General features: G+C 30.8%; 2 protein-coding genes across 3 annotated transcripts; both read right to left on the bottom strand.

The window, feature by feature from the left end:
* Positions 1-503: 503 nt before the first annotated feature.
* Positions 504-1665, bottom strand: LOC142234518 (putative nudix hydrolase 6). The gene is made up of 3 exons (XM_075305680.1): positions 1146-1665; positions 952-1088; positions 504-888 (listed from the first exon to the last, which is right to left on the bottom strand). The coding sequence occupies exons 1-3, from the start codon at positions 1580-1582 to the stop codon at positions 614-616; spliced, it is 849 nt and encodes a 282-aa protein (XP_075161795.1). The 5' UTR covers positions 1583-1665; the 3' UTR covers positions 504-613.
* Positions 1546-16050, bottom strand: Ids (iduronate 2-sulfatase). Of its 2 annotated transcripts, XM_075305678.1 has the most exons (4): positions 15745-16050; positions 11385-12594; positions 11228-11319; positions 1546-1678 (listed from the first exon to the last, which is right to left on the bottom strand). In XM_075305678.1, the coding sequence occupies exons 1-4, from the start codon at positions 15970-15972 to the stop codon at positions 1607-1609; spliced, it is 1602 nt and encodes a 533-aa protein (XP_075161793.1). In that variant the 5' UTR covers positions 15973-16050; the 3' UTR covers positions 1546-1606. The 2 variants fall into 2 exon arrangements, with proteins under 2 accessions (XP_075161793.1, XP_075161794.1); XM_075305679.1 differs by lacking the exon at positions 1546-1678 and having other exon boundaries at positions 11171-11319; positions 15745-16049.
* Positions 16051-27697: the final 11647 nt, after the last annotated feature.

The raw sequence follows: 27697 nt of genomic DNA, 5'->3' as shown, positions 1-27697 counted from the left end.
ATATGAAGACGATTATATTTTTATAAATCTGAAATAATGAATGGAAAAAATCTAAGGAATTGATTGTGGACCATTTTATATTTATAATTTAATTAATTTAAAAAAGTAACCGTGGAAACAAGCTGTTTTTCAGCTTGAAATCTGAACATAGTACTCAGCTTAAAATTTTAATTGAGTTTTAAAAAATATTCAATTAAAAATTTAATTGATTCAACAAATTTTTTAATTGAAACAAAAATAATAGTATCAATTATTTTTTTAATTGGATCAATTAACTTTTTAATTGACCTTCAATTAATTTTTTAATTGATACTGTCATTTCTGTGATTGAAGACATTTCAATTAAAAATTAATAGGATCAATTAATTTCGTGATTGAATCAGAAAAAATTTTTTTTGTGTGTATGTAGTTTGTACTTCATGTAGTGATCAGTACGATTGAGAGTGATTTAAGAAAAAACCGACTTGGATATTCGAAGTAGGAAATAGGTGATATTCAAGACGTGAGATGTTAAGAAAATAGTTTTATTGTTAGAATATAAATAACAATTTGTAATAAACGTACCACATCGTTTTTTCCATACAATCTTCAGTAATCTTATTTATTTATCTGCTCACCAATGTGCATTCAAGAGTTCTGTAACTTTTTGTATAATAAATGAATGATTTGCATGTAGATGTTTCCCACTATCAATATCCATCCATTGTACACCAGCAGCATCATCGCCAGCAGATAGTTTTAATTTTCCAACATTTTCACCAGTATTGTCGTGATAATTATAGGCTACTGTTTCAATCCATGCATTATCCGTATTACGATAATCGTCTACATATCCCTTATAGACTTCAGTACCAGTATCAAAGAACCTTTCGACCATATCTTTGTCGCCTTTAGTAGACAAAGGACAAAACATCAAATTATATTAAAGTATAGCAAAATAACTCGACTTACTAAAGCTGTCCAAGGCTTCTTCCATGAATTCTCTTCGAAGAGTGGCTGTTACTTTTTCACCAGGATCTACCATACCCCCTGGAATGGCCCACATTTTATTATCATGCCTTTGGATGGCTACCATTTGCAATATGCCCCTGTTTACAATGCATAAACGGATATCAGAAGTATTAAATAATTAATGTTAGGCTTACTTTGACGTTTCTTGATTTTTCAACACATTTCCTTCACTATCGCGTTTCCATCTTGTCACTATTGGGTCAGCGGCATGGTTTGGGCCCCATCTTCCCAAAAGACCTCTGCCCATCAAACCAGTTCGTCCCATGGGATTTAGTGGATATCCATCTGCATCGATTTTGTATTCCCCAACATAGGAAATGCGATTTATATTACCATCTAAGCTATTCCATTTAGGCTTAAAGTCTGCATATTTCAAGTCTGGATCTGCCCAAATTTGCCCATTTATATGTGGTGATGTATAAATTGGTGGCTTGTAATCCTTATAAGCTATACACCATGGTATACATTCATCGGGAACATGAAATCGTTTTACTTCGCTACGGGGATAAATATTGTTTCTACATGTTGTGTGCCTAATGATTGTAGATGCTACTAGGGGAGATTTTGACATTATTGGATCGTAGGATTCGGTTTCTTATTGGTGTTGTTGGTCTTTAACATCCCTGTTCGTGTATTTTGTAAACATTCGTAGCGTACATCCCTGTCCCTAAATCCAGAGGTGTTTACATGTTAATTATTAAATAGTCATGAACACTTCCAATGGTGGAAGGCTTAAAATGAACACGATTTCAAAGCTATTTTCAAGGAAAAATTAAATTTCGAAATGTTTGAGAATTATCTGAGCTTCCCAAGTTAATGCGCTTTACAGACTATCAGTTATTGCGGACGATAGTGCTCGTGTCGAACATATCCCATATATTGTGCACAATATAAGTTAAGTCCGAAGGCATAATCAATACTGCTGCATGTTTATGGGATCGATAACACATTAACCGATTATTTAGTCATCGCCGACAAGTTCTATCGTTCCGACACACTGTAAGATTCTTTACAAACACCGACATTCCGTCCGGAATAAGTGATAGTCTGTAAAGCGCCTAAGGTTCTTAGTAGAACCATAGCCACCTATACTGTACAGGTAAAAACTTGTTTTTTTCGGAACCGTTTTTTTTTTTGCAAATAAGGTAATATCTCAAAAAAATACTCGATGTAAAGGTACTAAATAACCGATTGCATTGTGTAGCTAACACTTCTACCTATCCGTAAAGGTCAAAGTCAAGCTTCTATCTCTACTATAACCGGTGATATTAACTATTATATATCCATATCCGGGTTGAAAAATAAAGAAAAAATTTCAAAAAAATCGCGCGATTTTTTTGAAAAGCGCCTGTAGCGCTTTCATTGTCCTACAATTAGACATATTAACCGGATCCATATCCGGTGTGAAAAGAAAAATGGAAATTTTTTTTAAAAAAATCGCGCGATTTTTTTGGAAAAATTTTGCGCTTTTTCACTCTTACAATTACAAATGTTAACAGGTTTCAAAAGTAGACGTTCACATTTGATAACAAAAATAAAACAAATTACACTTTTTAAAAATTTTTAATAGTTTATATTAATGGATCTTCACAAACAATTAATTTTTGAAGCGTATGGTTGCATTTAAAGCCACAGCCGATGTTATAACGGCACTTTTCATATTTCGTGTACTTCCCCATAACCGGTTTTAAACCGGATCTTTTTTCATTCTACCCCGAAAACAACTTTGAAATAAAATTGAATATATATATATTTTTTTGCAAAATTCTAATTTCACGGCTACAATTAAATTCACCAGCAAATATCTCCGGTTATCACAGAGATATTGGCTTGAATATGACTTTAACGGATAGGTAGAAGTGTTAGCTACACAATGCAATTAGTTATTTTGCTCATTTACATCGAGCGTTTTTGGATTAAAAGCCGGTTTTGTCAAAAAAAAAAAAACGGTTCAAAAACACACATTTTTTTCATCTAAAGGTGAGTACTATGTTCGGTTTTTTCACGAAAACACTAAATTAAAAGTACAAATATATTTATGAAGATGATTATATTTTGATCAAATCTTGCCAAATAGTGGATGGAAAAGATCCAAGAAATTGATTGCAAATAATTCTGTATTTCTATATTAATTAATTACAAAAGTAACCGTGAAAACAAGCTGGTTTTCAGCTTCAAAACTGAACATAGTACTCAGCTTAAAACCTAAACTGATAACCGGATAAACTCAAGTCGTACCTCATTTCAAAGGTCTTACCTTTAGTGATGTAGATTTCAAAGTAATCGGTTCACTAAAACCGCTTTTATTACCGATTATTTGCTTACACTTTAGGCTCGAATAACCGGTTAACCGGGTACGACCGCCAACCGGTTACTGTTTATTTCGATGTCAAATTTAATTCTCTATCGACCCAAATTTTTTTTTTACGAGGTATAGCTAAACTAGAGTTGCTCCCCACTTTTTTGTATTGAATATTTATTGTGAAATAACCAAGCCCATACGCCAAAAGTGGCCAGTTTTAAACAAAAATTGAGGACTAAATCGAAATTATTCAGTCGATTATGGGATTGCCTTAGTAAGCGTTGTTGCCACTGGAGCCAACAATAATCTACAAAAATTTGTAGAAATTTTATCAAAAACCTACCAAACAAAACAATTTTATTAAAAAAAAATATTTGTATTAAAATATTTCTATCAACATTTTATTTCTATAGAAAATTTTGTCAAAATTTTATTTTTATAGAAAATTATTTCATAATTGTATTTCAAGGTTTTATTTCTATAGAAAATTTTGTAAATTTTTTTTCTGTAGAAATTTTTATAAATTTTTTTCTATAGAAAATTTTGTCAAAATTTTATTTCTATAGAAAATTTTGTCAATTTTTTTTTTCTATAGAAAATTTTGTAAAAATTATATTTCTATAGAAAATTTTGTCAAAATTTTATTTCTATAGAAAATCTTTTCAAAATTGTATTTCTATAGAAAATCTTTTCAAAATTGTATTTCTATAGAAAATTTTGTCAAAATTTTATTTCTATAGAAAATTTTGTCAATATTTTATTTCTATAGACAATTTTGTCAATATTTTATTTCTATAAAAAATTTTGTTAAAATTTTATTTCTATAGAAAAATTTTGTCAAATTTTTATTTCTATAGAAAATTTTGTCAAATTTTTATTTCTATAGAAAATCTTTTCATAATTTTATTTCTGTAGAAAATTTTGTCAAAATTTTATTTATATAGAATAGTTTGTCAAAATATTATTTCTATAGAAAATTTTTCCAAAATATTATTTTTATAGAAAATTTTGTCAAAACTTTATTTCTATGGTAAATTTTGTCAAAATTTTATATCTGTAGAATATTTTGTCAAAACTATATTTCTAAAGAAAATTTTGTCAAAATGTTATTTCTATAGTAAATTTTGTCAAAATTGTACTTCTATAGGAAATGTTGTCAAAATTGTATTTCTATAGAATACATCATAATCATCAATCATTTTATTTTTAATGAAAATTATTTCAAAATTTTATTTTTATTGAAAATTTTGTCAAAATTTTATTTCTATAGAAGATTGCGTCAAAATTTTATTTCCATAGAAATTTGCGTCAAAATTTTATATCTATAAAAATTTGTCAACATTTCATTTCTTTAGAAATGTTTCAGTCAGTCAATTTGCATTACAAAAAAGGTGTAGATGTATAGAATTTTATATGCTTTTACAATATTTCATCAAGAAAACAAAGGAAAGAAAACAAATTAAAACCAAATTAAAAAATCACTAAATTGCAGACGTAAAAGAGCCCTCTACGGTGTGCAGACAAACTACAGCGCTGTGAATTCACTTGAGATGTCTATACCTTAATTGGTCTATGCTATGTATTAAAGGGTGATTCTTTTGAGGTTAGGATTTTCATGCATTAGTATTTGACAAATCACGTGGGATTTCAGACATGGTGTCAAAGAGAAAGATGCTCAGTATGCTTTGACATTTCATCATGAATAGACTTACTATCGAGCCACAACGTCGAATTTTCAGTGAATGGGCCCTAGAAAAGTTGGCAGAAAATCCGCTTTTTTATCGACAAATTTTGTTCAGCGATGAGGCTCATTTCTGGTTGAATGGCTACGTAAATAAGCAAAATTGCCGCATTTGGAGTGAAGAGCAACCAGAAGCCGTTCAAGAACTGCCCATGCATCCCGAAAAATGCACTGTTTGGTGTGGTTTGTACGCTGGTGGAATCATTGGACCGTATTTTTTCAAAGATGCTGTTGGACGCAACGTTACGGTGAATGGCGATCGCTATCGTTCGATGCTAACAAACTTTTTGTTGCCAAAAATGGAAGAACTGAACTTGGTTGACATGTGGTTTCAACAAGATGGCGCTACATGCCACACAGCTCGCGATTCTATGGCCATTTTGAGGGAAAACTTCGGAGAACAATTCATCTCAAGAAATGGACCGGTAAGTTGGCCACCAAGATCATGCGATTTGACGCCTTTAGACTATTTTTTGTGGGGCTACGTCAAGTCTAAAGTCTACAGAAATAAGCCAGCAACTATTCCAGCTTTGGAAGACAACATTTCCGAAGAAATTCGGGCTATTCCGGCCGAAATGCTCGAAAAAGTTGCCCAAAATTGGACTTTCCGAATGGACCACCTAAGACGCAGCCGCGGTCAACATTTAAATGAAATTATCTTCAAAAAGTAAATGTCATGGACCAATCTAACGTTTCAAATAAAGAACCGATGAGATTTTGCAAATTTTATGCGTTTTTTTTTTTAAAAAAGTTATCAAGCTCTTAACAAATCACCCTTTATAAACAGCTGTTAAATCTGCAAATGAACGAAATTTCAATATTTTGTCAATATGAACCTTTGAGATTTTCGTGCCCAGTGTGAACGTAGTATATGTTCGTATTTTGGTCAATATATATAAATGCAAATAAAACAAGTTTATTTCATCTTTTTTCTCGACGTTTCGTCGTTTTTTTTCGACCTTTTGCAGAGAATTTTTTATTTTTTTTTTTATTTGAAATATCTGTAGAGGAAAATTCTATTTAGATTTCAGTAATTGTGGATTTTAGTTTTTTCCATGTTTACTTTACTTTTCTAGTGTGTATATATAACCATAGCGATAGGCGAAATATTTTTCCGCGACGAATAAATACAACAACTTTGCCGAAAAATTTTCATCTTTTCTTTTTTCGGTATGGTTTTATGTCAATATAGCATGACTTTTTTATATCCAACATTGGAATTGAATAAAAATATATAATACCTTGTTATTTGTTGAATTATTTCAAGGAAACAGAATTTCCACCTGGCCAGACAAAAACAATGCCTAGTGGTGAGCTCAAAAATTTGATAAGCGATCGCAACACTATTCCATTTTCGCCAAAGAATTAGACAGTGATGCCAACTCCCGAATGTCAAAAAGGACCAAAAATATATTATAATTTCTAACACTCCAATTCCCATCACAAAAAATATCCAGCCAGTTAAAATTCAGTCAGCAAAAAAAACATATGTAGATAATTTACTAATTTGAAGCACTTTTATCAAAAATCAATCTGTTCGATGTACGTTGTACACAGCTTGTTAATGCGTATTTCAATTCCATTCCATTTATTTTGATCAGGAATAAATTTCAGAAAAGAAAATTTCGACAAATTTCAAATTATGTTTTCCAGAGCACAAAATAAAGTGTCGCCTATCGGATGGAAATGGAATTGATATTATTGTAATAAGACCGGTAACGTACGGCACGGTATTTTAATCTAGATTTGTATCAATATTTAATTATTTTCATTTATGTGTTAAGTTGTTTAAAAAAAGTAACTACAAAATGATTTTCAAATTGAAAAATTGTAATGAAAACTAAAACAAAAGGATTTCCATATAAATACATATTTAAAATCATGTAGGTATAATTCAAATTGATATACTCTGGTATTCCTACATTAATCTATAATATGAACGACTGACTATTCGTTACATCGAATTGCAGGCATTTTATCGCATAGCCAAATCGTCGAACGTTGAAACCATAATACCGTAGTAGATATGGGGGCATGTTGTTGTATGTGGAGATACAAGTTATTTTGCGATCACCATATTTGCGTAGGCATAAAAATTTAATTGTCTGCAGCGTTTCACTTTGCGTGAGAGATCTCTCAACCCAAACTCAAATCCAAAAGTATTCAGGCAGTTATGTTATGACGCAGCATCGTCATTATCATCGGTCTCCATTGGATATATGTACGTATATATATACATGTGTATATATATCTACATTACCTATGTTTGATAACTGACGACTGACTAGACAAAAACTACCTCCTCTAGCTGATTTGTTCATTGTTGGCAACAAAAACTAGTTTTCTTTACCCTCTTGTCATAAACAAAAATTACAACAATGGTTACATAGAGTAGTCGTCGCTGTCGTCGTAGTAAAAAATATGCGTTACTGCACTATATTCAGAGTAGGGTTGCCAATACGAAATTTTTGCAAACTTGTAGGAATTTGAAATTTTCTATAGAAATACAATTTTTACAAAATGCTCCATAGAAATACAATTTTGACAAAATTTTCTATAGAAATAAAATTTTGACAAAATTTTCTAAGAAATAAAATTGTGACAAAATATTCTATAAAAATAAAATTGTGACAAAATATTCTATAGAAATAAAATTTTGACAAAATTTTCTATAGAAATAAAATGTTGACAAAATTTTCTATAGAAATAAAATTTTGACAAAATTTTCTATAGAAATAAAATTTTGACAAAATTTTCTATAGAAATAAAATTGTGACAAAATATTCTATAGAAATAAAAGTTTGACAAAATTTTCTATAGAAATAAAATTTTGACAAAATTTTCTATAGAAATAAAATTTTGACAAAATTTGCTATAGAAATAAAATTTTGACAAAATTTTCTATAGAAATAAAATTTTGACAAAATTTTCTATAGAAATAAAATTTTGACAAAATTTTCTATAGAAATAAAATTTTGACAAAATTTTCTATAAAAATAAAATTTTGACAAAATTTTCTATAAAAATAAAATTTTGACAAAATTTTCTATAGAAATAATATTTTGACAAAATTTTCTATAGAAACAAAATGTTGACAAAATTTTCTATAGAAATAAAATTTTGACAAAATTTTCTATAGAAATAAAATTTTGACAAAATTTTCTATAGAAATAAAATTTTGACAAAATTTTCTATAGAAATAAAATTTTGACAAAATTTTCTATAGAAATAAAATTTTGACAAAATTTTCTATAAAAATAAAATTTTGACAAAATTTTCTATAGAAATAAAATTTTGGAAAAATTTTCTATAGAAATAAAATTTTGACAAAAATTTTTGTAGAAATAAAATTTGACAAAATTTTCTTTAGAAATAAAATTTTGACAAAATTTTCTATAGAAATAAAATTTTGACAAAATTTTCTATAGAAATAAAATGTTGACAAAATTTTCTGTAGAAATACCGAAACGTGCGTCCATCCAACCATCTTGCAGTCTATAGGGCTTTGCCCAAATAAATTTGACAAACATTCTTTTCCTCTGTTGGTTAAGCTACAATTGTAGTTTAGTCAATGTATGGTTTTAAGCTGAAATAGAAAACAACAACAATGCTTAAAGAACAAAACCAACAATAACAAAACAAAACAAATGAAATAAAATTTCGACAAAATTTTCTATAGAAATAAAATATTGACAAAATTTTCTATAGAAATAAAAATTTGACAAAATTTTCTATAAAATTTTCTATAGAAATAAAATTTTCTATAGAAATAAAATTGTGACAAAATTTTCTATAGAAATAAAATATTGACAAAATTTTCTATAGAAATAAAATATTTGACAAAATTTTCTATAGAAATAAAATGCTGACAAAATTTTCTACAGAAATAAAAATTTGACAAAATTTTCTATAGAAATAAAATGTTGACAAAATTTTCTATAGAAATAAAATTTTGACAAAAATTTTTGTAGAAATAAAATTTTGACAAAATTATCTTTAAAAATAAAATTTTGACAAATTTTTCTATAGAAATAAAATTTTGACAAAATTTTCTATAGAAATAAAATTTTGACAAAATTTTCTATAGAAATAAAATTTTGACAAAATTTTCTATAGAAATAAAATTTTGACAAAATTTTATATAAAAATAAAATGTTGAACAAAATAAAATTTTGACAAAATTTTCTATAGAAATAAAATTTTGACAAAATTTTCTATAGAAATAAAATTTTGACAAAATTTTCTATGCAAATAAAATATTGACAAAATTTTCTATAAAAATAAAATATTGAAAAAATTTTCTATAGAAATAAAATGCTGACAAAAGTTTCTATAGAAATAACATTTAGACAAAATTTTCTATAGAAATAAAATTTTGACAAAATTTTCTATAGAAATAAAATTTTGACAAAATTTTCTATGCAAATAAAATATTGACAAAATTTTCTATAGAAATAAAATATTGAAAAAATTTTCTATAGAAATAAAATTTTGACAAAATTTTCTATAAATATAAAATTTTGACAAAATTTTCTATAGAAATAAAATTTTGACAAAATTTTCTATAGAAATAAAATTTTGACAAAATATTCTATAGAAATAAAATTTTGACAAAATTTTCTATAGAAATAAAAATTTGACAAAATTTTCTATAGAAAAAAATTTGACAAAATTTTCTATAGTAATAAAATATTGACAACATTTTCTATAGAAATTAAATTTTGACAAAATTTTCTATAGAAATAAAATGTTGAAAAATTCTCTATAAAAATAAAATGTTGACAAAATTTTCTATGGAAATAAAATTTGGACAAAATTTTCTATAGAAATAACATTTTGACAAAATTTTCTATAGAAATAAAATTTTGACAAAATTTTCTATAGAAATAAAATTTTGACAAAATTTTCTATAGAAATAAAATTTTGACAAAATTTTCTATAGAAATAAAATTTTGACAAATTTTTGTATAGAAATAAAATTTTGACAAAATTTTCTATAGAAATAAAATTTTTACAAAATTTCAATAGAAATAAAATTTTGACAAAATTTTTTGTAGATATAAAATTTGAAAAAATTTTCTATAGAAATAAAAGCTTGACAAAAATTTCCATAGAAATAAAATGTTGACAACATTTCTTATAGAATTAAAATTTTGCCTTAAAATAATATGTAAACTAAAAAATATTCTAATATTTTTCTTTTCTATTTATAAACAAAAACGCTGTTAAATCCGTAAATAATAGTAAATCTTAATTTTTTGAACACTCGGTATTTGCAAAGGAAGTTTGGTTCTAAAAATCGAGATTTCGCCCCTTGTGTGACCGTAATATTATGTTCACATTTCGCTTGAAATCAGCGAAAAACGAATAATGTGAACATAATATGAAATCTTCATTTTTAGAACCAAAATCTCTTTGATAAATGATAATATTCCTTGTACGCAGGTTAGGTTATGTGGCAGCCTGGTACAGGCTCACTTAGACTATTCAGTCCATTGTGATACCACATTGGTGAACTTCTCTCTTATCACTGATTGCTGCCCGATTCCATGTTAAGCTCAATGACAAGGGACCTCCTTTTTATAGCCGAGCCCGAACGGCGTTCTACATTGCAGTGAAACCACTTAGAGAAGTTTTGAAACCCTCAGAAATGTCACCAGCATTACTGAGGTGGGATAATCCACCGCTGAAAAACTTTTTGGTGTTCGGTCGAAGCAGGAATCGAACTCACGACCTTGTGTATGCAAGGCGGGCATGCTAACCATTGCACCACGGTGGCTCCCTAACCTAACCTTGTGCGCAGTAACGAATTTAGTTAATAATCATTATTTGTGGCTTACTGAAAAATCTATCACGAAAGGCATCCCTAATTTTAAAAACTAACGAACCAGCAAATATCTGAATGAATGAATGAATTTTCTTAGTGGTTGGCTGTTCATTGAGAAAAATACCACACACACATACAATGACATCAATTTGAATATACCATTTCTCTGTGTTCATATGGATGTGTATGTACGTACGTACGTTCGTACGTCTAAACGTAGAGTGTGGTGTGATGTGATTTGCTCTATACATAGCTAACTAACTGACTGACTAACTAGTCTAGGCCAATATACGATTAACTATTTGGTAAAAGCTTGTATTAATTTATTTTTGAGATCTAAACGTACATCATTGAATTGTGGCCATTCGGCCACATTAATTTCCTCCATGGCATCCAAACGATGATCATATAACTCTTCACCATAGATAGTGGACCAATCTGCAAAGAAATGACGCGTCTTATTGGTGGCTAATTTGAAGATTTTCTCTTCACACAACACTTACCCTTGGTGAAATTTTGTGAATTAAATTCAATCCATAGGGTATAGCGATATTCGTTCGATCTTAGGGAATAGCCCATGATTTTGATATTTTTCAATTTGGGTTTATCACTATTGGGATATTTTGTGGGTTGTTTACCAGGTCGAGGATATTGACTTAAGGCCAATGATGTCTTAGTCAAATCCCTTGTCTGTAATTCCTTATCCATGAAGGCATATAAACTTTTTCCCTCGGTGCAAGTATGTCCCGCCACTACTTGACATTGTGGTATGGCCGGTAAATGTGCCAAATCTACCAAAGTGGGATATATATCCACTAATTCCGTTAACACGTTTAAATTCCTATCACTGGTATCTCGTTTGGCAAATTCGGGACTATGTATAACCAAAGGAACTCTCAAAGCTACCTCAAAATTACTATATTTGGCCCATTCCGCATGTTCGCCCAAAGACCAACCATGATCACTGGTAACTAAGACAATGGTATTCTCCAAATCGATATGTTGCATAAGCTTACCAAATAGGTCATCCACATAGGCCACCGATGCATAGTAGGCCTGACGAATTTTGGCACTTTGCCTCTTGGATATAGGACCATAGGGAAAGGGTATATTTAAATGTTTCATATCGTGACGTGAACGTATATCGGTATATGGATTCCAAGCCACCTTAGGCATACCCATAGGCTTATACTTATCCATGGTGTAATTGTAGAAATTCTCCACCTGAAAAAGCTGCATATATTCGCTGGGAAAACGAAAATTGATGTGAGGTTTATGAAAGCCCAAAGCGAGAAAATAAGGCCGTTTGGCCTTTCCGCGGGATCTTACAAAACGTATGCCTTCCGCCACCGATTCTATATCGGGTAGAGTTTTGTAGGGTTGACTTCGCAGTTCCACTGGACATATGAGATTTTTCCTTAGGACACCATATTTATCTGGACATACGTGAGAATTCATGAAGCGTGCTGTTTTTGGGTGAAATGGCTTCGCCGTCCAACTTAGGGGATAATCATCAGTGTTATTCGACGAGATACCTGGGTGAAATATTTTTCCCACACTATATGTGTAATATCCATTTTCTTTGAAATACTGTGGTAAAGTGGTGAAATTTCCTTGAGATGTCCGCCAATAGCTGTAGAAGTCATAAAGATGTATGGTATCCGGACGGCGACTGGTGAGCAAGGAATTTCGACTAGGAGCACACAAAGCTTGCTGTGAATATAGAAAGAAAAATTGAGATGTATATAGAAAAGATGGAGCAAAGCTTGCTGTGAATATAGAAAAAATGGAGATGTATGTAGAAAAAATGGAGCAAAGTCAACATGATCTTAAGGATTATCCCATCAGCTTATCCAAGTTGATACGGCAACAACTGAATTTCGGCTAGGAGCATACAGAGCTTACTGTGAATATAGAAAAAATGGAAATGTATATAGAAAAAATGGAGCAAAACTTGCTGTGAATATAAATGGAGATGTATATAGAAAAAATGGAGCAAAGTCAACATGATCCAAGTTGATACGACAACAACTGTGCTGTAAATTTGGTGGGACCACAAGGGGTGGTGTACTATGAGCTGCTACAATTGAGTGAAACAATCACAGGAGCTTTATATCGGAGGATAGTATTTACAAAGGCACATGTACTGATTTGAAGGTATTCGATACGGCCAACTTTGCTAGACTAGTCGAAGAAAACGAGAACATGTCCCTAACGGCAGGAACCAAGCGTTGGGTTCTAAATTATCTGTGCGGGCGCCAGTCGTATGTGGATTTTAGGGATAAGAAGTCAAGCTCCCGTAGAGTGAAACAGGGAGTTCCCCAAGGTGGGACACTGTTTAACCTCTAGCTATCCTCTATTCCACCACTCCCTCCTGGCAACATCGAGAATGTATCATATGCGGAGGACTGTACAATCTTGGCAACCGGGCTCATTGTTGATGACATCTGCAATAGGTTAAACGTCTACCTTGCTGATCTAACAAATTTTTTCACTGCTACATTTGAGGATATACGCCACCACTCTATCCACTACATGGATGGTAGAAGTGCGAAGGCGAAATGACGAAACATTACGACTATAAATTATCCCCAGATTCTCGGAGTCACATCCGACAGCCTTTTGGAGTCGTTTGCATATGCCAAGGAAATTTGTGACAAGCTCCGAGGTAGAAACAAGATCCTCAAGTCGCTTGCTGGCCGTACTGCCTAAAAGTTGCCCTTAGAACTGCGTCAGGATGTCTCCGCAGCACACCCCTGGATCACCTTTATGTGGAGACCCAGTGCGTAGACACAATTATATGTTATCAAAGAAGTATCTCCTTATCACAGTAACCATTCAAACTTCCATCTTATGGATAGACAACCATCCAGGAATTAAAGGTTTGATATTCAGCATTAAAAAGTAAAGCCTCTAGACCAGGCAGCCTACCAGGCAGGTCTGAACGGGTTCATAAGGATATTGTAGCTGAAGCGATCAGAAGCTACAAGGTCAAACCTGTTCTCAGAGTTGGGTCACCACTCATAGCACTGGGGAGAATATACTCTCACTGCAGACTGGGGTAGTATTGGCCAAACTAAGATCAGACAAATGGAGTCGGCTCAATTCCTACCTATCAGTGATTGATATGAGCGTAGCCGACGTGTGTCCCATCTGTTACTTAACCTATCCTAAGAGCCACATGACTGGAACAACAGGCAACACTGCACCTTCCGCACCCACCAGCTCCTGATAAAGTGCAGAGGGGTAAACCACCCGAACCATGCCACATCCAGAAAGGTCCAACCGAACAAGTTAATCCCAGATATTTAGTCAATAGACCACTTGATCGGCGATGACAGTTTAGAAGGCTATAGATTCCTATCAGTGCAGCGTTGTGCTGGAGGGAAAACGTCCACCTGTTAGCAACGATGATTGCCTAGAGAGACTAGGTCGGTACTATCCAAGCTAATATCTGGTATCTCTAGGTACTTGCATAGTTACCTCTCCCTTCTGAAGCTGGCAATTCAAGATGTGTGTTAGAATTGTGGGCAGTCGCCTCACATCACGATGTATCTCTTGACATATCCTACGACAGACCCAACACCTACTTCACTCCGACAGATCCAACACCTACTTCACTCTTGACTCATCCAGTAGAGGCAGCTCGCTTCCTCGAACTGGGCGTAGTAGCCTAAATGTCTAATTCTAATTATTTCTTGTCTTTTATTCAGCGATGACAGTGTAGAGGGAATAATGAAGGCATTGAGGGCGGCACACACGGCAGCCGTTTAGAAGGCTATAGATTCTTACCAATGGGAGCCACCGTGGTGCAATGGTTAGCATGCCCGCCTTGCATACACAAGGTCTTGGTTTTTCAGCGGTGGATTATCCCACCTGTAATGCTGGTGACATTTCTGAGGGTTTCAAAGCTTCTCTAAGTGGTTTCACTGCAATGTGGAAAGCCGTTCGTACTCTGCTATAAAAAGGAGGTCCCTTGTAATTGAGCTTAACATGGAATCGGGCAGCACTCAGTGATAAGAGAGAAGTTCGCCAATGTGGTATCACAATGGACTGAATAGTCTAAGTGAGCCTGATACATCGGGCTGCCACCTAACCCAACCTAACCCGATTCCTAATAATGCATCGTTGTGCTGGAGGGAAGACCTTCTCTTGTTAGAGAGACCAGGTCGGTGCTATCCCAGTTAAGATCTGGCATCTATAGGTACTTGAATAGTTACCTCTCCCTTCTGAACCCGACAATTCAAAATGTTTGCCCAAATTGTGGACAGTCGCCTCAGACCTGGCACCTACTTCACTCTGGACTCATCCAGTAGAGGCAGCTCGCTTCCTCGAATTGCAAGCCTAAATGTCTAATCCTAATTATTTGTTTTTTGTCTTATTTCTCCCTCTTTGTTATCATACGTAAATTCCCGGTGCTAAAAAAACAACAAAGCCACCACAAGGTGATGTTGCAGCACAATAACGCTGGTGTTGCAAAACCCGTTATATTTGGAAACATTCAAACACACCCGCTGTATACAGAAGATATTAATCCTTCTGATTACCACTTGTACCGATCGATAACGCATGACCTGGCTGATCAGGATTTTCGTTCTTATTAGGAAGCCAAAAATTGGATCTATTCCGCTGTGGTATTCGTAATTACCAGAAAGATGAAAAAATCATGGCTAGCGATGGACAGCATTTCCATTGATAAGTTTGTTACAATTTTTCCGTAATAAATTCTCAAACATATGAAGAAATCCCACATTTTTAATCAGCACTCCCAATAAAAAAGACTAAGTCCATTAAACTGTCAAACACACATTTTCTATTTGTTTTTAATTCTCGTATTGATTAAAATTTAGTTGATCAAATTACCTGACTATAAGCTCGCGTAAAATAGTAACTCCCATTTATAAATTTATCCAAATTGGGTGTTTTTGCCAAATAATCACCATAGGCTCCAATTGCAGGTCTTAAATCATCGAAAATTACAAACAACACATTATATTTCGAATTGGGACGGAGAGCTTCGTAACCGCTTAACGATATAGTAGACACGAAAATAACGATAATGATTGTAGCAAAAGACATTTGCAATGTCATTGCCAGCAACACTGCAACCGCCGACAACAACTAAAATCTGCTTCAACACAAGACGACTTTGCAAAAGCAACTGAATTTAATAATTTCTCCGACAATGGCTATCAAAATATTTGAACGTTGAACTTCACGACCGTCATTTCCATTCATTTGGGATTACTTGCATAATTTCTAGAATATTTTCATCTCCCCATGAAAGTTACCCGCTGTTTTCGTATTTGAAAGTCTGAGTTTAGTGCCAGACAAAATCTTAATAAGAAGTCATCTTAAGCATCGCACCGCACAGGTTCAATCGTATATGAGTATGCTTCAAACGAATAATATGATTACGCGATTGTAAAGTGAAAAAAATAATCGTTGAATAGTTTTTTCCATAAATACTACAATTGTGTTTTCGATTACTGTATACAAAAATTTGATAGGTTAAATTGAAATGCCAGTTTCCGTTAAAGATAGGTTGGTTATCATTCTTTGGTCACAATTGCATCAGTGGATCATCGCATGAATCCTCTCCTCTCCTCTCCTTTTCTCTTCTCTTCTCTTCTCTTCTCTTCTCTTCTCTTCTCTTCTCTTCTCTTCTCTTCTCTTCTCTTCTCTTCTCTTCTTTTCTCTTCTCATTTCTTGTCTTGTCTTTTCATCTCATCTCATCTCTTCTCATTTCTTGTCTTGTATTGTCTTGTCTTGTCAGGTTCAATCGTATATGAGTATGCTTCAAACAAATAATATGATTACGCGATTGTAAAGTGAAAAAAATAATCGTTGAATAGTTTTTTTTCCATAATTACTACAATTGTGTTTTCGATTACTTTATACAAAAATTTGATAGGTTAAATTGAAATACCAGTTTCCGTTAAAAATAGGTTGGTTATCATTCTTTGGTCACAATTGCATCAGTGGATCATCGCATGAATCCTCTCCTCTCTTCTCTTCTCTTCTCTTCTCTTCTCTTCTCTTCTCTTCTCTTCTCTTCTCTTCTCTTCTCTTCTCTTCTCTTCTCTTCTCTTCTCTTCTCTTCTCTTCTCTTCTCTTCTCTTCTCTTCTCTTCTCTTCTCTTCTCTTCTCTTGTCTCCTCTTGTCTTGTCTTCTCTTCTCTTCTCTTTTCAGTGACAGTTCATTCTATTGCTTACACACAAACAATTTTTTTCTGATTCGATCACGAAATTAATTGGTCCAATTAATTTTTTAATTGAAATTTCTTCAATCACGATAGTATCAATTAAAAAATTAATTGAAGGTCAATTAAAAAATTAATTGATCCAATTAAAAAATTAATTGACACTATTAATTTTGTGATTGATTTTTGTTTCAATTAAAAAAAATTGTTGAATAAATTAAAATTTTAATTTAATAACAATTTTTGAAAACTCAATTAAAATTTTAATTGAAAAAATGTTCGTGAAATTTTTTTCTGTGTACAAGCTTACGAAAGCATTTTTATCTATTGCATTCCGAAATAAAGTTATTTGTGATGGAATTCAAGCTTGATAGTGTGATTGCTTTATATTTGGATGAAAAACTAAAAAAAAACATTGCACGTTACCATTATAGTGACTGTGTTGCATTCCACCCAAAAAGTGGACGAAAACAAACCGTATTTAAGAAAAAACTGCCTATATAAATAAATAAAATTGTATTTTAAAACAAGTATATACAGCACTAAGTTCGGCCGGACCGAATCTTAAATACCCACAACCATGAACCAAATATTAGGGTTTCCTTTGAAATTTCAGGAGGTCTTGAGGACTTTAGGACACTTCCCGAAGAAAAATTTAAAGATTTCACCTATGAGGACTATATCAGATTATGGATTTATAAGAACCATTTTTGTTTGGATTTTGAGAGGAATCATTAACATCTCTTGTAAGTGTGCAAGAAAATTATAAAATAACGTCTTGATTTGAAATCTTAAATCTGTAGATTTTCACCCGAGAAGTAAAATCTGGAAATTTTACATTGAGTTTCAAGCAATTTTCATGATCAGTGCGCCTTCTACACCCTCTAGAAGTGAATTCGGTATATATGGAGGCATTACCAAATGGACCGATAAAAACTTAATCCGATACACGTTTTTGTGAGCCTAAAATACCAGAATATTTACAATTTCAGGCAAATCAGATAAAAACTACGGTTTCTAGAAACCCAAGGAGTTAAATCGGCAGATCGTTCTTATGGGGGCTATACTAAAATATGGACCGATAGTCACCGTTTTCGGCACACCTCTTTATGACCCGAAAATACCTCTAGATTTCCAATTTCAGGCAAATAGGATAAAAACTTCGAATTCTAGAAGCCCAAGAAGTAAAATCGGGAAATCGGTCTATATGGGGGCTATACCAAAATATGGACCGATACTCACCATTTTCGGCAAACCTCTTTATGGTCCTAAAATACCTCTAGATTTCCAATTTCAGACAAATTGGATAAAAACTACGGTTTCTATAAGCCCAAGACCCCAAATCGGGAGGTCGTTTTATATGGGGACCATATCAAAACATGGACCGATATAGCCCATCTTCGAACTTGACCTGCCTGCAGACAAAAGACGTGTTTGTGCAAAATTTCAGCACGATTGCTTCATTATTGAAGACATCGTTATATATTAGACATCGTTATATATTAGAATTTCTCCCTGATCAAAAATATATATATACTTTATGTAGTCGGAAATCGATATTTCGATGTGTTACAAACGGAATGACAAACTTATTATACCCCCGTCACCATTCTATGGTGGTGGGTATACTGAAGGTAAGCAGTTCTAATTTTGAAGTAAAAGGTTTACCACAAATATGTAATACGGTGTTCTCACCAAGCATGTTTTGGGGTTCGAAATGTTTTCCCTTTATAAGCACTTCAAAACGAGTCGTTTTCGCCATACTAAAAAACAAGTTCGATTCTTTCTACGATAGATAAAGTATTTGAAAGGATTTTATTTGAGAATTTATTAGGCTATTTGGAGGAGAATAAATTTCTTTATGATTTTCAATTTGGGTTCAGGAAAAAATGTGGTACTGAGGACGCAGTTTTAACTGTAGTGCAATATATATGTCAAGGATTAGATAAGGGTTTCAATGGTGTTGCGGGAATATTCTTTGATTTTTCGAAAGCATTTGATATGGTAGACCATCAAATTTTGTTAAGGAAACTGGAGTTTTATGGGATTAAGGGATCTGAACTGAAACTATTTGAAAATTATTTCAAGAATAGAAAACAATTTGTGCAGATCAATTAATCAAAAAGCTCTTTGGAAACAGTTAGGTATGGCGTGCCACAAGGTAGTGGACTTGGTCCTTTACTATTTGCAATTTACTTGAATGATATTAAGAATCTTTCTTTTTCTGGTAAGCTCTTTATGTTTGCCGATGATGTTTGTTTATTTTATCCCTATAGGTTTGATGCAACATTGAGAAATAATATAGAGAGAGATTCTGCTTTGTTGTTTGAGTTTGCTAGATTAAATCAATTAGTTTTGAATCCTGGAAAAACCAAAATGGTCCGATTTCGTCCGAATTCTACTTCTATTACCCAGGATTTCCAAGTTTTTGTCAATGGAAGCCTGATTCAGGAAGTAAGATCTGTGAAATATCTTGGTGTTTTACTTCAGAGTAACATGTCATGGAATTTACATATTGAAGAGGTGAGGAAGAAAGTTGCTCCCGCAGTAGGTATTCTGCATAAATTGAAATGGAAACTTGATGAGGGAACGAAACTTATGATTTTTCAGTCATTGATACAATCGCACATAAATTACCTGGCCAGTGTGTATGCGTACAACAAAGATTGCAGTTCCTTAAAATCCCTTCCATTGCGATTTTCAACACAATCATTGTATCACTCGGTAGCTAAGAATATACTACCAGTGCATAGTGTTCATGAATATCAAGTTCTGCTTTTTATCTACAAATCTATTAATAATATTGGCCATCACACAATTAAATTTGTTCAGAATCAAAACTATTTTAATACAAGAAATCAACAAAATCTGAGAGTACCTCGATGTAGGTTTGAAAAATGCAAACAAAGAATAGATTACTCAGGTTGTTTAAAGTACAATGAGCTACCACAATGTATACAGTCGATCTGTACTATTTCAAGATTCAAGAAGGCATGTAAAGAGTTTCTAAGTAACAAGTTATAAAAAGAATTATTAGATTAATATAAAATTAATTATATAACACAAAAATTATATTCACTTTGTAAATAGTTTACAGTAAGAAATATTATTTGTTGTCACATGCCTCTACAATGCCCTTATGGCGCTGAGGCCCAAATATGAATGAAGTTTAATTTAAGTAAATAAACGATAAATTAAAAAAAAAAAATTTTTCCTCCAAAACACGTCAATTTTAGAATGTGAACCCACCTAATTTGGAATATACCCCGAATAACATACCCTATTCAAAATATATGTCAAAATATTGAAATAAGTTTCATAGAAAAAAACAGTATAAACAAAGGCTTTTAAGAACATGGACATGTGAAAATAACATAAAGAATTTTTCCCTTTGCGCTCGCGGTAATTATTTGGACATAGGTTGCATATATGTGAATTTCGAGTAAATGTGAATTTCTAGTTTCCATGGTAACTGTAAAACTAAAACATCTCAACCCGATGTGAACGGTGAAATATTTTGGAAAAACGAATGAGGAAAATGAGTCGGTGGGAACATAGCATAAGATTTGTCCAAATGAATGAAAAAAGTTCAATAAAATCATTCCATATATGAATTCAATTCAGTTAATTGTTTTCATTCTGTAGTATAGTGGTACATAAATATAGGAAAATGTTAACTAATATATGGAATACATTCTACCTAATTTCTAAGAAAATCACATCGTTCAAACAAATAAAAATGTCTTTGGCGCTATACGAAGTTCAACTTTCTTCACAATGAGTTCATTTTAACTTAAAGAAATGGTCACTTTTTTCTGGGTGAATTGATACCAGATTAATACGATAGACACCATTTCGACTTCGGTTGATCGTCTCCAAGTTGTACTATGTTTGTTCGCTTGTTTTGCAATATAACTGACAGGACGGCGAAAACCCCACATCCATCTGAAAACTTGCAATGGTTTCGCGACGACGTTGGTAACTTTCTACGTCGTACTCCCAAACAGCAGGACAAATTTCATACACTCGGCTGCGCGACTCGGCAGCTTCATTCTCTATATCTGATTGAATAGTTGACTATAAATCAGATGGTATGATTTATCGTACAACTATTTTTTGAAAGTTCATTAAATAATCGATGTCATCTGAAACAAACATTTATTTTTCTCTCAATGTATTATGGATCGGAGTTATGACCTTTAATACAATCATCCTGTTAGATGTAGAATGCAATCAAAAAAAAAAACCGTACTCACATAAAATATACATATACACACACACGCACACACATTTGTACCTATGAACAGAGAATGAAGCCGACCCATTTTTGTCGGCGGCGGCTGACATTAAATTTTTGCATCCGGCGGCGGCGGCTTGACGGCTAAGCCGATATAAATAAGTCTCTTCGGCGGCGGACAATTATCCATTATAAAATCAATTTGAAGTTATTCGAATGGTAATGAGATTAGTTGTACAACCAATCGTACAATCAAATTTACATTTCATTCAAATTTTCTGAGGTAAATTTTTGCAAAATTATTATAACACTTTGAAATAGATTGATTGGGGGTGAAAGGCTCAAAATTTTGACTAAAATTACTACAATTATTAATAAAGTTTTTTGATTTAAACCAATATTTTTGATTAATTGGCGGCTAAATTTGAGTCGAGATGAGCCGACATATTCGGCGGCGGCGTCGACTGGCAAAAAATGGCCGGCGGCGACTGAAATCGGCGGCGCGACTCGGCGGCTTCATTCTCTGCCTATGAAATATCACTGAATCATAAAAATTTCCTGTGTGGGAGTGGGACTTTTCTTAACGACAAAGAAACTAGGAACGATGCAGAAGATTGATAATAACAGATAAACAAATCACTTTTATTACGCTTTGTGCATATGTTTGTTGCTCACTCACAGTCGACTCTCATGATTTCTAGAAGAGGAAGTACTTCCGGTTGTGGTAAAATGAAATACAACAACACAACAGCGCAGTAAGCGATTACTAAAAAAGCAAACGATTTCTCCATAATGGAACTATATAAACGAATAGAAAAAAAACGTGCAGGCGGGTGAGTATTACAAATCGTAAACGCTCACTCATTTGTAGGCTTATTTTTTTTTACACTGTCGTATTTGGTAGCGTAACAGCTTTCCATTTGGAAAATTCATGAGGTCTTTACGTAGGTAAGGGCTGACATAATACACTGACGAATGGCATGAATGAATAACCCACTGAAAATTATACTATAAGGTGTTTTAACATATCCATAATTATTATTATTTTTTAACGCAAAATGTTCCGACAGTCATTGCTTTTGAACTTAGGAAAAAAAAACAGGCCTTAAAAGTCCCTTATTTTGAAGTACACTCTAAGATGACAAAATTTTCTATAGAAATAAAATTCTGACTAAATTTTCTATAGAATTAGAATTTTGACTAAATTTTCTATAGAAATAAAATTTTGAAAAATTTTCTATAGAAATAAAATTTTGACAAAATTCTCTGTAGAAATAAAATGTTGACAAAATTTTCTGAAAAAATAAAATTTTGACAAAATTTTCTATAGAAATAAAATTTCCCCAAAATTTAATATAGAAATAAAATTTTCATAAAATTTTCTATAGAAATAAAATTTTTATAAAAATTTCTATAGAAATAAAATTTTCACAAAATTTTCTGTAGAAATAAAATTTTCTATAGAGATGAAGTTTTCACAAAATTTTATATAGAAATCATATTTTGAAAAAAATTTCTATAGAAATAAAAATTTGCAAAAATTTTTTCTAGAAATAAAATTTTGAAAAAATTTTCTATAGAAATAAAATTTTCACAATATTTTCTATAGAAATAAAATTTTGACAAAATTTTCTATAGAAATAAATTTTTGCCAAAATTTTCTATAACAATAAAATTTTGACAAAATTTTCTTCAGAAATAAAATTTTGACAAAATTTTCTACAGAAATAAAATTTAGACAAAACTTTTTATAGAAAGAAAATTTAGACAAAATTTTCTATAGAAAGAAAAATTTGACAAAATTTTATACAGAAATAAAATTTTGACAAATTTTATACAGAAATTAAATTTTGAAAAATTTTCAATAGAAATAAAATTTTGACAAAATTTGCTATGGAAAGAAAATTTTTACCAATTATTCTATAGAAATAAAATTTTGACAAAATTTTCTATAGAGATGAACTTTTCGCAAAATTTTATATAGAAATCAAATTTTGAAAACATTTTCTCTAGAAATAAAATTTTTACAAAATTTTCTATAGAAATAAAAAAAAAAACAAAATTTTCCATAGAAATAAAAATATTTCAACATTTTCGTTTGAAATAATATTTTGACAAAATTTTCTATAGAAATAAAATTTTGACAAAATTTTCTATAGAAATAAAATGTTGACAAAATTTGCTATAGAAAGAAAATTTTGACCAATTATTCTATAGAAATGAAATGTTGACAAAATTTTCTATAGAGATGAACTTTCGCAAAAATTTATATAGAAATTAAATTTTGAAAAAATTTTCGACAGAAATAAAATTTTGAAAAAAAATTCTATAGAAATAAATATTGGCAAAATAAAATTTTGAAAAAAATTTCTATAGAAATAAATATTGGCAAAATTTTCTATAGAAATAATATTTTGACAACATTTTCTATAGAAAGAAAATTTTGACCAATTTTTCTATAGAAATAAAATTTTCACAAAATTTTCGATAGAAATAAAATTTTCTATAAAGATGAACTTTTCGCAAAATTTTATATAGAAATCAAATTTTGAAAAAAATTTCTATAGAAATAAAATTTTGACAAAATTTTCTATAGAAATAAAATGTTGACAAAATGTTCAATAGAAATAATATTTTGCCAAAATTTTCTATAACAATAAAATTTTGACAAAATTTTCACAGAAATAAAATTGAGACAAAACTTTTTGTAGAAAGAAAATTTAGACAAACTTTTCTATAGAAAGAAAGTTTTTACCAATTTCTATAGAAATAAAATTTTGACAAAATTTTATACAGAAATAAAATTTTGACAAATTTTATACAGAAATAAAATTTTGACAAAATTTGCTATAGAAAGATAATTTTGACTAATTATTCTATAGAAATAAAATTTTGACAAAATTTTCTATAGAGATTAACTTTTCGCAAAATTTTATATAGAAATCAAATTTTGAAAAAATTTTCGATAGAAATAAAATTTTGAAAAAATTTTCTATAGAAATAAAATTTTGAAAAAAATTTCTATAGAAATACAATTTTGACAAAATTTTCAATAGAAAAAAACTTTGACCAAATTTTCTATAGAAATAAAATTTTTACAAAATTTTCTTTAGAAATAAAATTTTGACAAAATTTTCTTTAGAAATAATATTTTGACAAAATGTTCGATAGAAATAAAAATTTTTCAAAATTTTCTTATGGAATAATATTTTGACAAAATTTTCTACAGAAAGAAAATGTTGTCCAATTTTTCTATAGAAAAAAAAAACTTTGACAAAATTTTCTATAGAAATAAAATTTTCGCAAAATTTTTTCTATAAATAAAATTTTGACAAAATTTTTCTATACAAATAAAATTTTGACAAAATTTTCTATAGAAATAAAATATTGACAAAATTTTTTATAGAAATAAAATGTTGACAAAATTTTCTATAGAAATAACATTTTGACAAAATTTTATATAGAAATACAATTTTCACAAATTTTTTCTATAAATAAAATTTTGACAAAATTTTCTATAGGAATAAAATTTTCACAAAATTTTTTCTATAAATAAAATTTTGACAAAATTTTCCATAGAAATAAAATATTGACAAAATTTTTTATAGAAATAAAATTTTGACAAAATTTTCTATAGAAATAAAATTATGACAAGATTTTCTATAGAAATAAAAATTTGACAAAATTTTCTATAGAAATAAAATTTTAACAAAATTTTTCTATAGAAATAAAATTTTGACAAAATTTTCTGTAGAAATAAAATATTGACAACATTTTTTATAGAAATAAAATTTTGACAAAATTTTCTATAGAAATAAAATTTTCACAAATTTTTTTCTATAAATAAAATTTTGACAAAATTTTCTTAAGAAATAAAATTTGTAAAAAATTTTCTATGGAAATAAAATGTTGACAAAATTTAATATATAAATAAAATTTTGACAAAATTTAATATATAAATAAAATATTGACAAAATTTAATATAGAAATAAAGTTTTGACAAAATTTTTTATAGAAATAACATTTTCACAAAATTTTCTATGGAAATAAAGTTTTGCAAAATAAGTTTTTTTGTTTGGTAATTTTTGGGTAAAATTTTCTACCAATTTTGTTAGATTTTTTTTTTGGTCCTAGATTGCAAATTGACTATGAAGGAGAATTTTTGGAACGTAACTGGTAAATTTCTAGCGACTACGACAAAGCTGGCAGAATAATGCCAAATATGAGATGTGCTGGACAGACAATCAAAAATCTTGCACGTATACTACGTTCACCATATGCTGCGTTGAGCAATGCTGTAGGCCTCAGGCAAATGGTACCCAAAGTGCAAAGAGTGAGCACTCTACGAGTGATACCTGCTTACCGTACAATCTTATTGGATCTGCTAATAACGGAAAGCTCTGAGATACGAGTGTTACCCTTTATATTTCGGGATTGGACAACTGTAATGTCGGCTACCCTAGTGTTGCAATCTCCCAACTAAATGCTCTATCGTAAAGTTTGACTTTTTTCAGGTTATACGTTTTCAAAACGTTTTGAAATACGAGCGATAGCTTTCATGTTTACATCAACTTAAAAGATTCATCTCGCATATCTCCCAGCAAGTTAATGTGAAAAACTGTTTACCAAGAGCCTTTTGTCCAATACCCTCAGCAATACCGTATTTCTCAGAATAATACGGTATAAAAAGAAAAATTCGGCTACCATGCTCATAGCGTATTCCCGCTTACAATTTAACTCTTGGGTAATGCTACAGAGAAATTCTTCCTCATAGGACATTCCCCTGCAAGATTAAGTAAGTGTAAGTTTGATCTAAGTTACCTCCAGCATTATTTGGTAATGAGAGTTTTCGCTAGGCTCAACTAAAAGGCTACACAATTTATCTTCACTTATACAGGTGCCTGACCGGGCAAGTTCAAATCAAATGAGATGACCAAAACTAGGGTCTGTCTTATACCAAGAAACTAATCGTTTGGTATTTCAAAATATCGTGTGGGCGGTAAAAAGGGCAATAATTTCTCTCCTCCAATAAAAAAACGTACACACTGAAAGGAAAAAGTACGTCATGAGGATGAATCTTTACATCACGGTGACGAATTTTTCGTCAAAAATGAGCTAACGTAACATTTCATCCCATTGACGATTTTATCGTCATAGCGATGAATTGAATTCATCCCTGTGATGAACTTATTTATATCCCATATACAACTATGTTACGTCCAGATGATGAATGTATTTCATCTATGTGATGATATTTTTCGTATCTGCGATTATTCTCTTTCATCCATGCGATGATGCAATTCTTAAAAGTATGATTCTCCTTCGTCATCGCTACAAACGCCATCGTCATAGCGATGAACTCTTTCCCTAAATTTGACGTAATCCATTCATCAATATGATGTAATAGATTCATCAATTTGATGTAATCGATTCATCAATACGATGTAAATCAAATTGATAAATTGATTATTAGAAATATTTTCTACGACACTTTTAATAAACAACCAAATTGTTTTTTATTTTAATTAAATTTAAATTTTATTTATTTGAAATATGTACAACTAACGAAGTAAAAACGTATACAAAATTTTCATACACATCTACCAAAGCTGTTGATTTTGATAAATTGACCATCTTGACACACAAACATTCTGTTACCTTAATTAGTGTTTAGATTACCAAGGATGAAAAGTTGTATGGTTTCATCCTGTGGAGTAAAAAAATTATAAAGAAGAATTTAAAAGTGAAAATTTTAAATTATTGTAAAATATATTCGATCTTTTTAGAACAAAATTTAACTCACCCTTTTTGTGCCCAACTGTTCCTTTTCGTTTTGAATTGTTTGCTCATCCAATTCATCTTTATTCTTTAATTTCTTTATCCGTATTCGGTTTTCACAGAACGAAAAATGTTGCGGCATTTACCTGTAAATTTAGAAATACTTCCATAAACATATAACATATAAATGTTAAAAAAAAAAATAAATTGACCAAAAAATAAAAAAATCGTCATTTTTACTCACATTTTTGTTTTTCTTTTCACTCTCACATCTTTAAGCATTAGCCCTTTATTTTCGGCACGCGCGACCACCTTTACACTTTGGACTAAACTCAACAACTGAGAGGAACCATTTGAAATGTTCTTACCGCACAGAAAAAAAAACAATATTTCTACCACACAACTACGTATGGATGTGTTATTGCATTAGTATTTGAATACATGTCAACGGAGTAGATTAAACTTTTCATCTATTTGATTACTATTTTCGTCAATTTGACGACTTTTATTGTTCTCATATGTCTTGGAAGCCAATTTAAAAACAAACATGTGAACAAATGTTTGCTCAAATACTCGTTTGAGTTAAGTTAAATGTGGAG

The sequence above is a fragment of the Haematobia irritans genome, chromosome 4 (assembly GCF_050003625.1).
Source record: "Haematobia irritans isolate KBUSLIRL chromosome 4, ASM5000362v1, whole genome shotgun sequence".
Lineage (NCBI taxonomy): Eukaryota > Metazoa > Arthropoda > Insecta > Diptera > Muscidae > Haematobia > Haematobia irritans.
The sequence above is the reverse complement of the archived record's forward strand: the minus strand, read 5'-3'. Positions and strand labels throughout refer to the sequence as shown.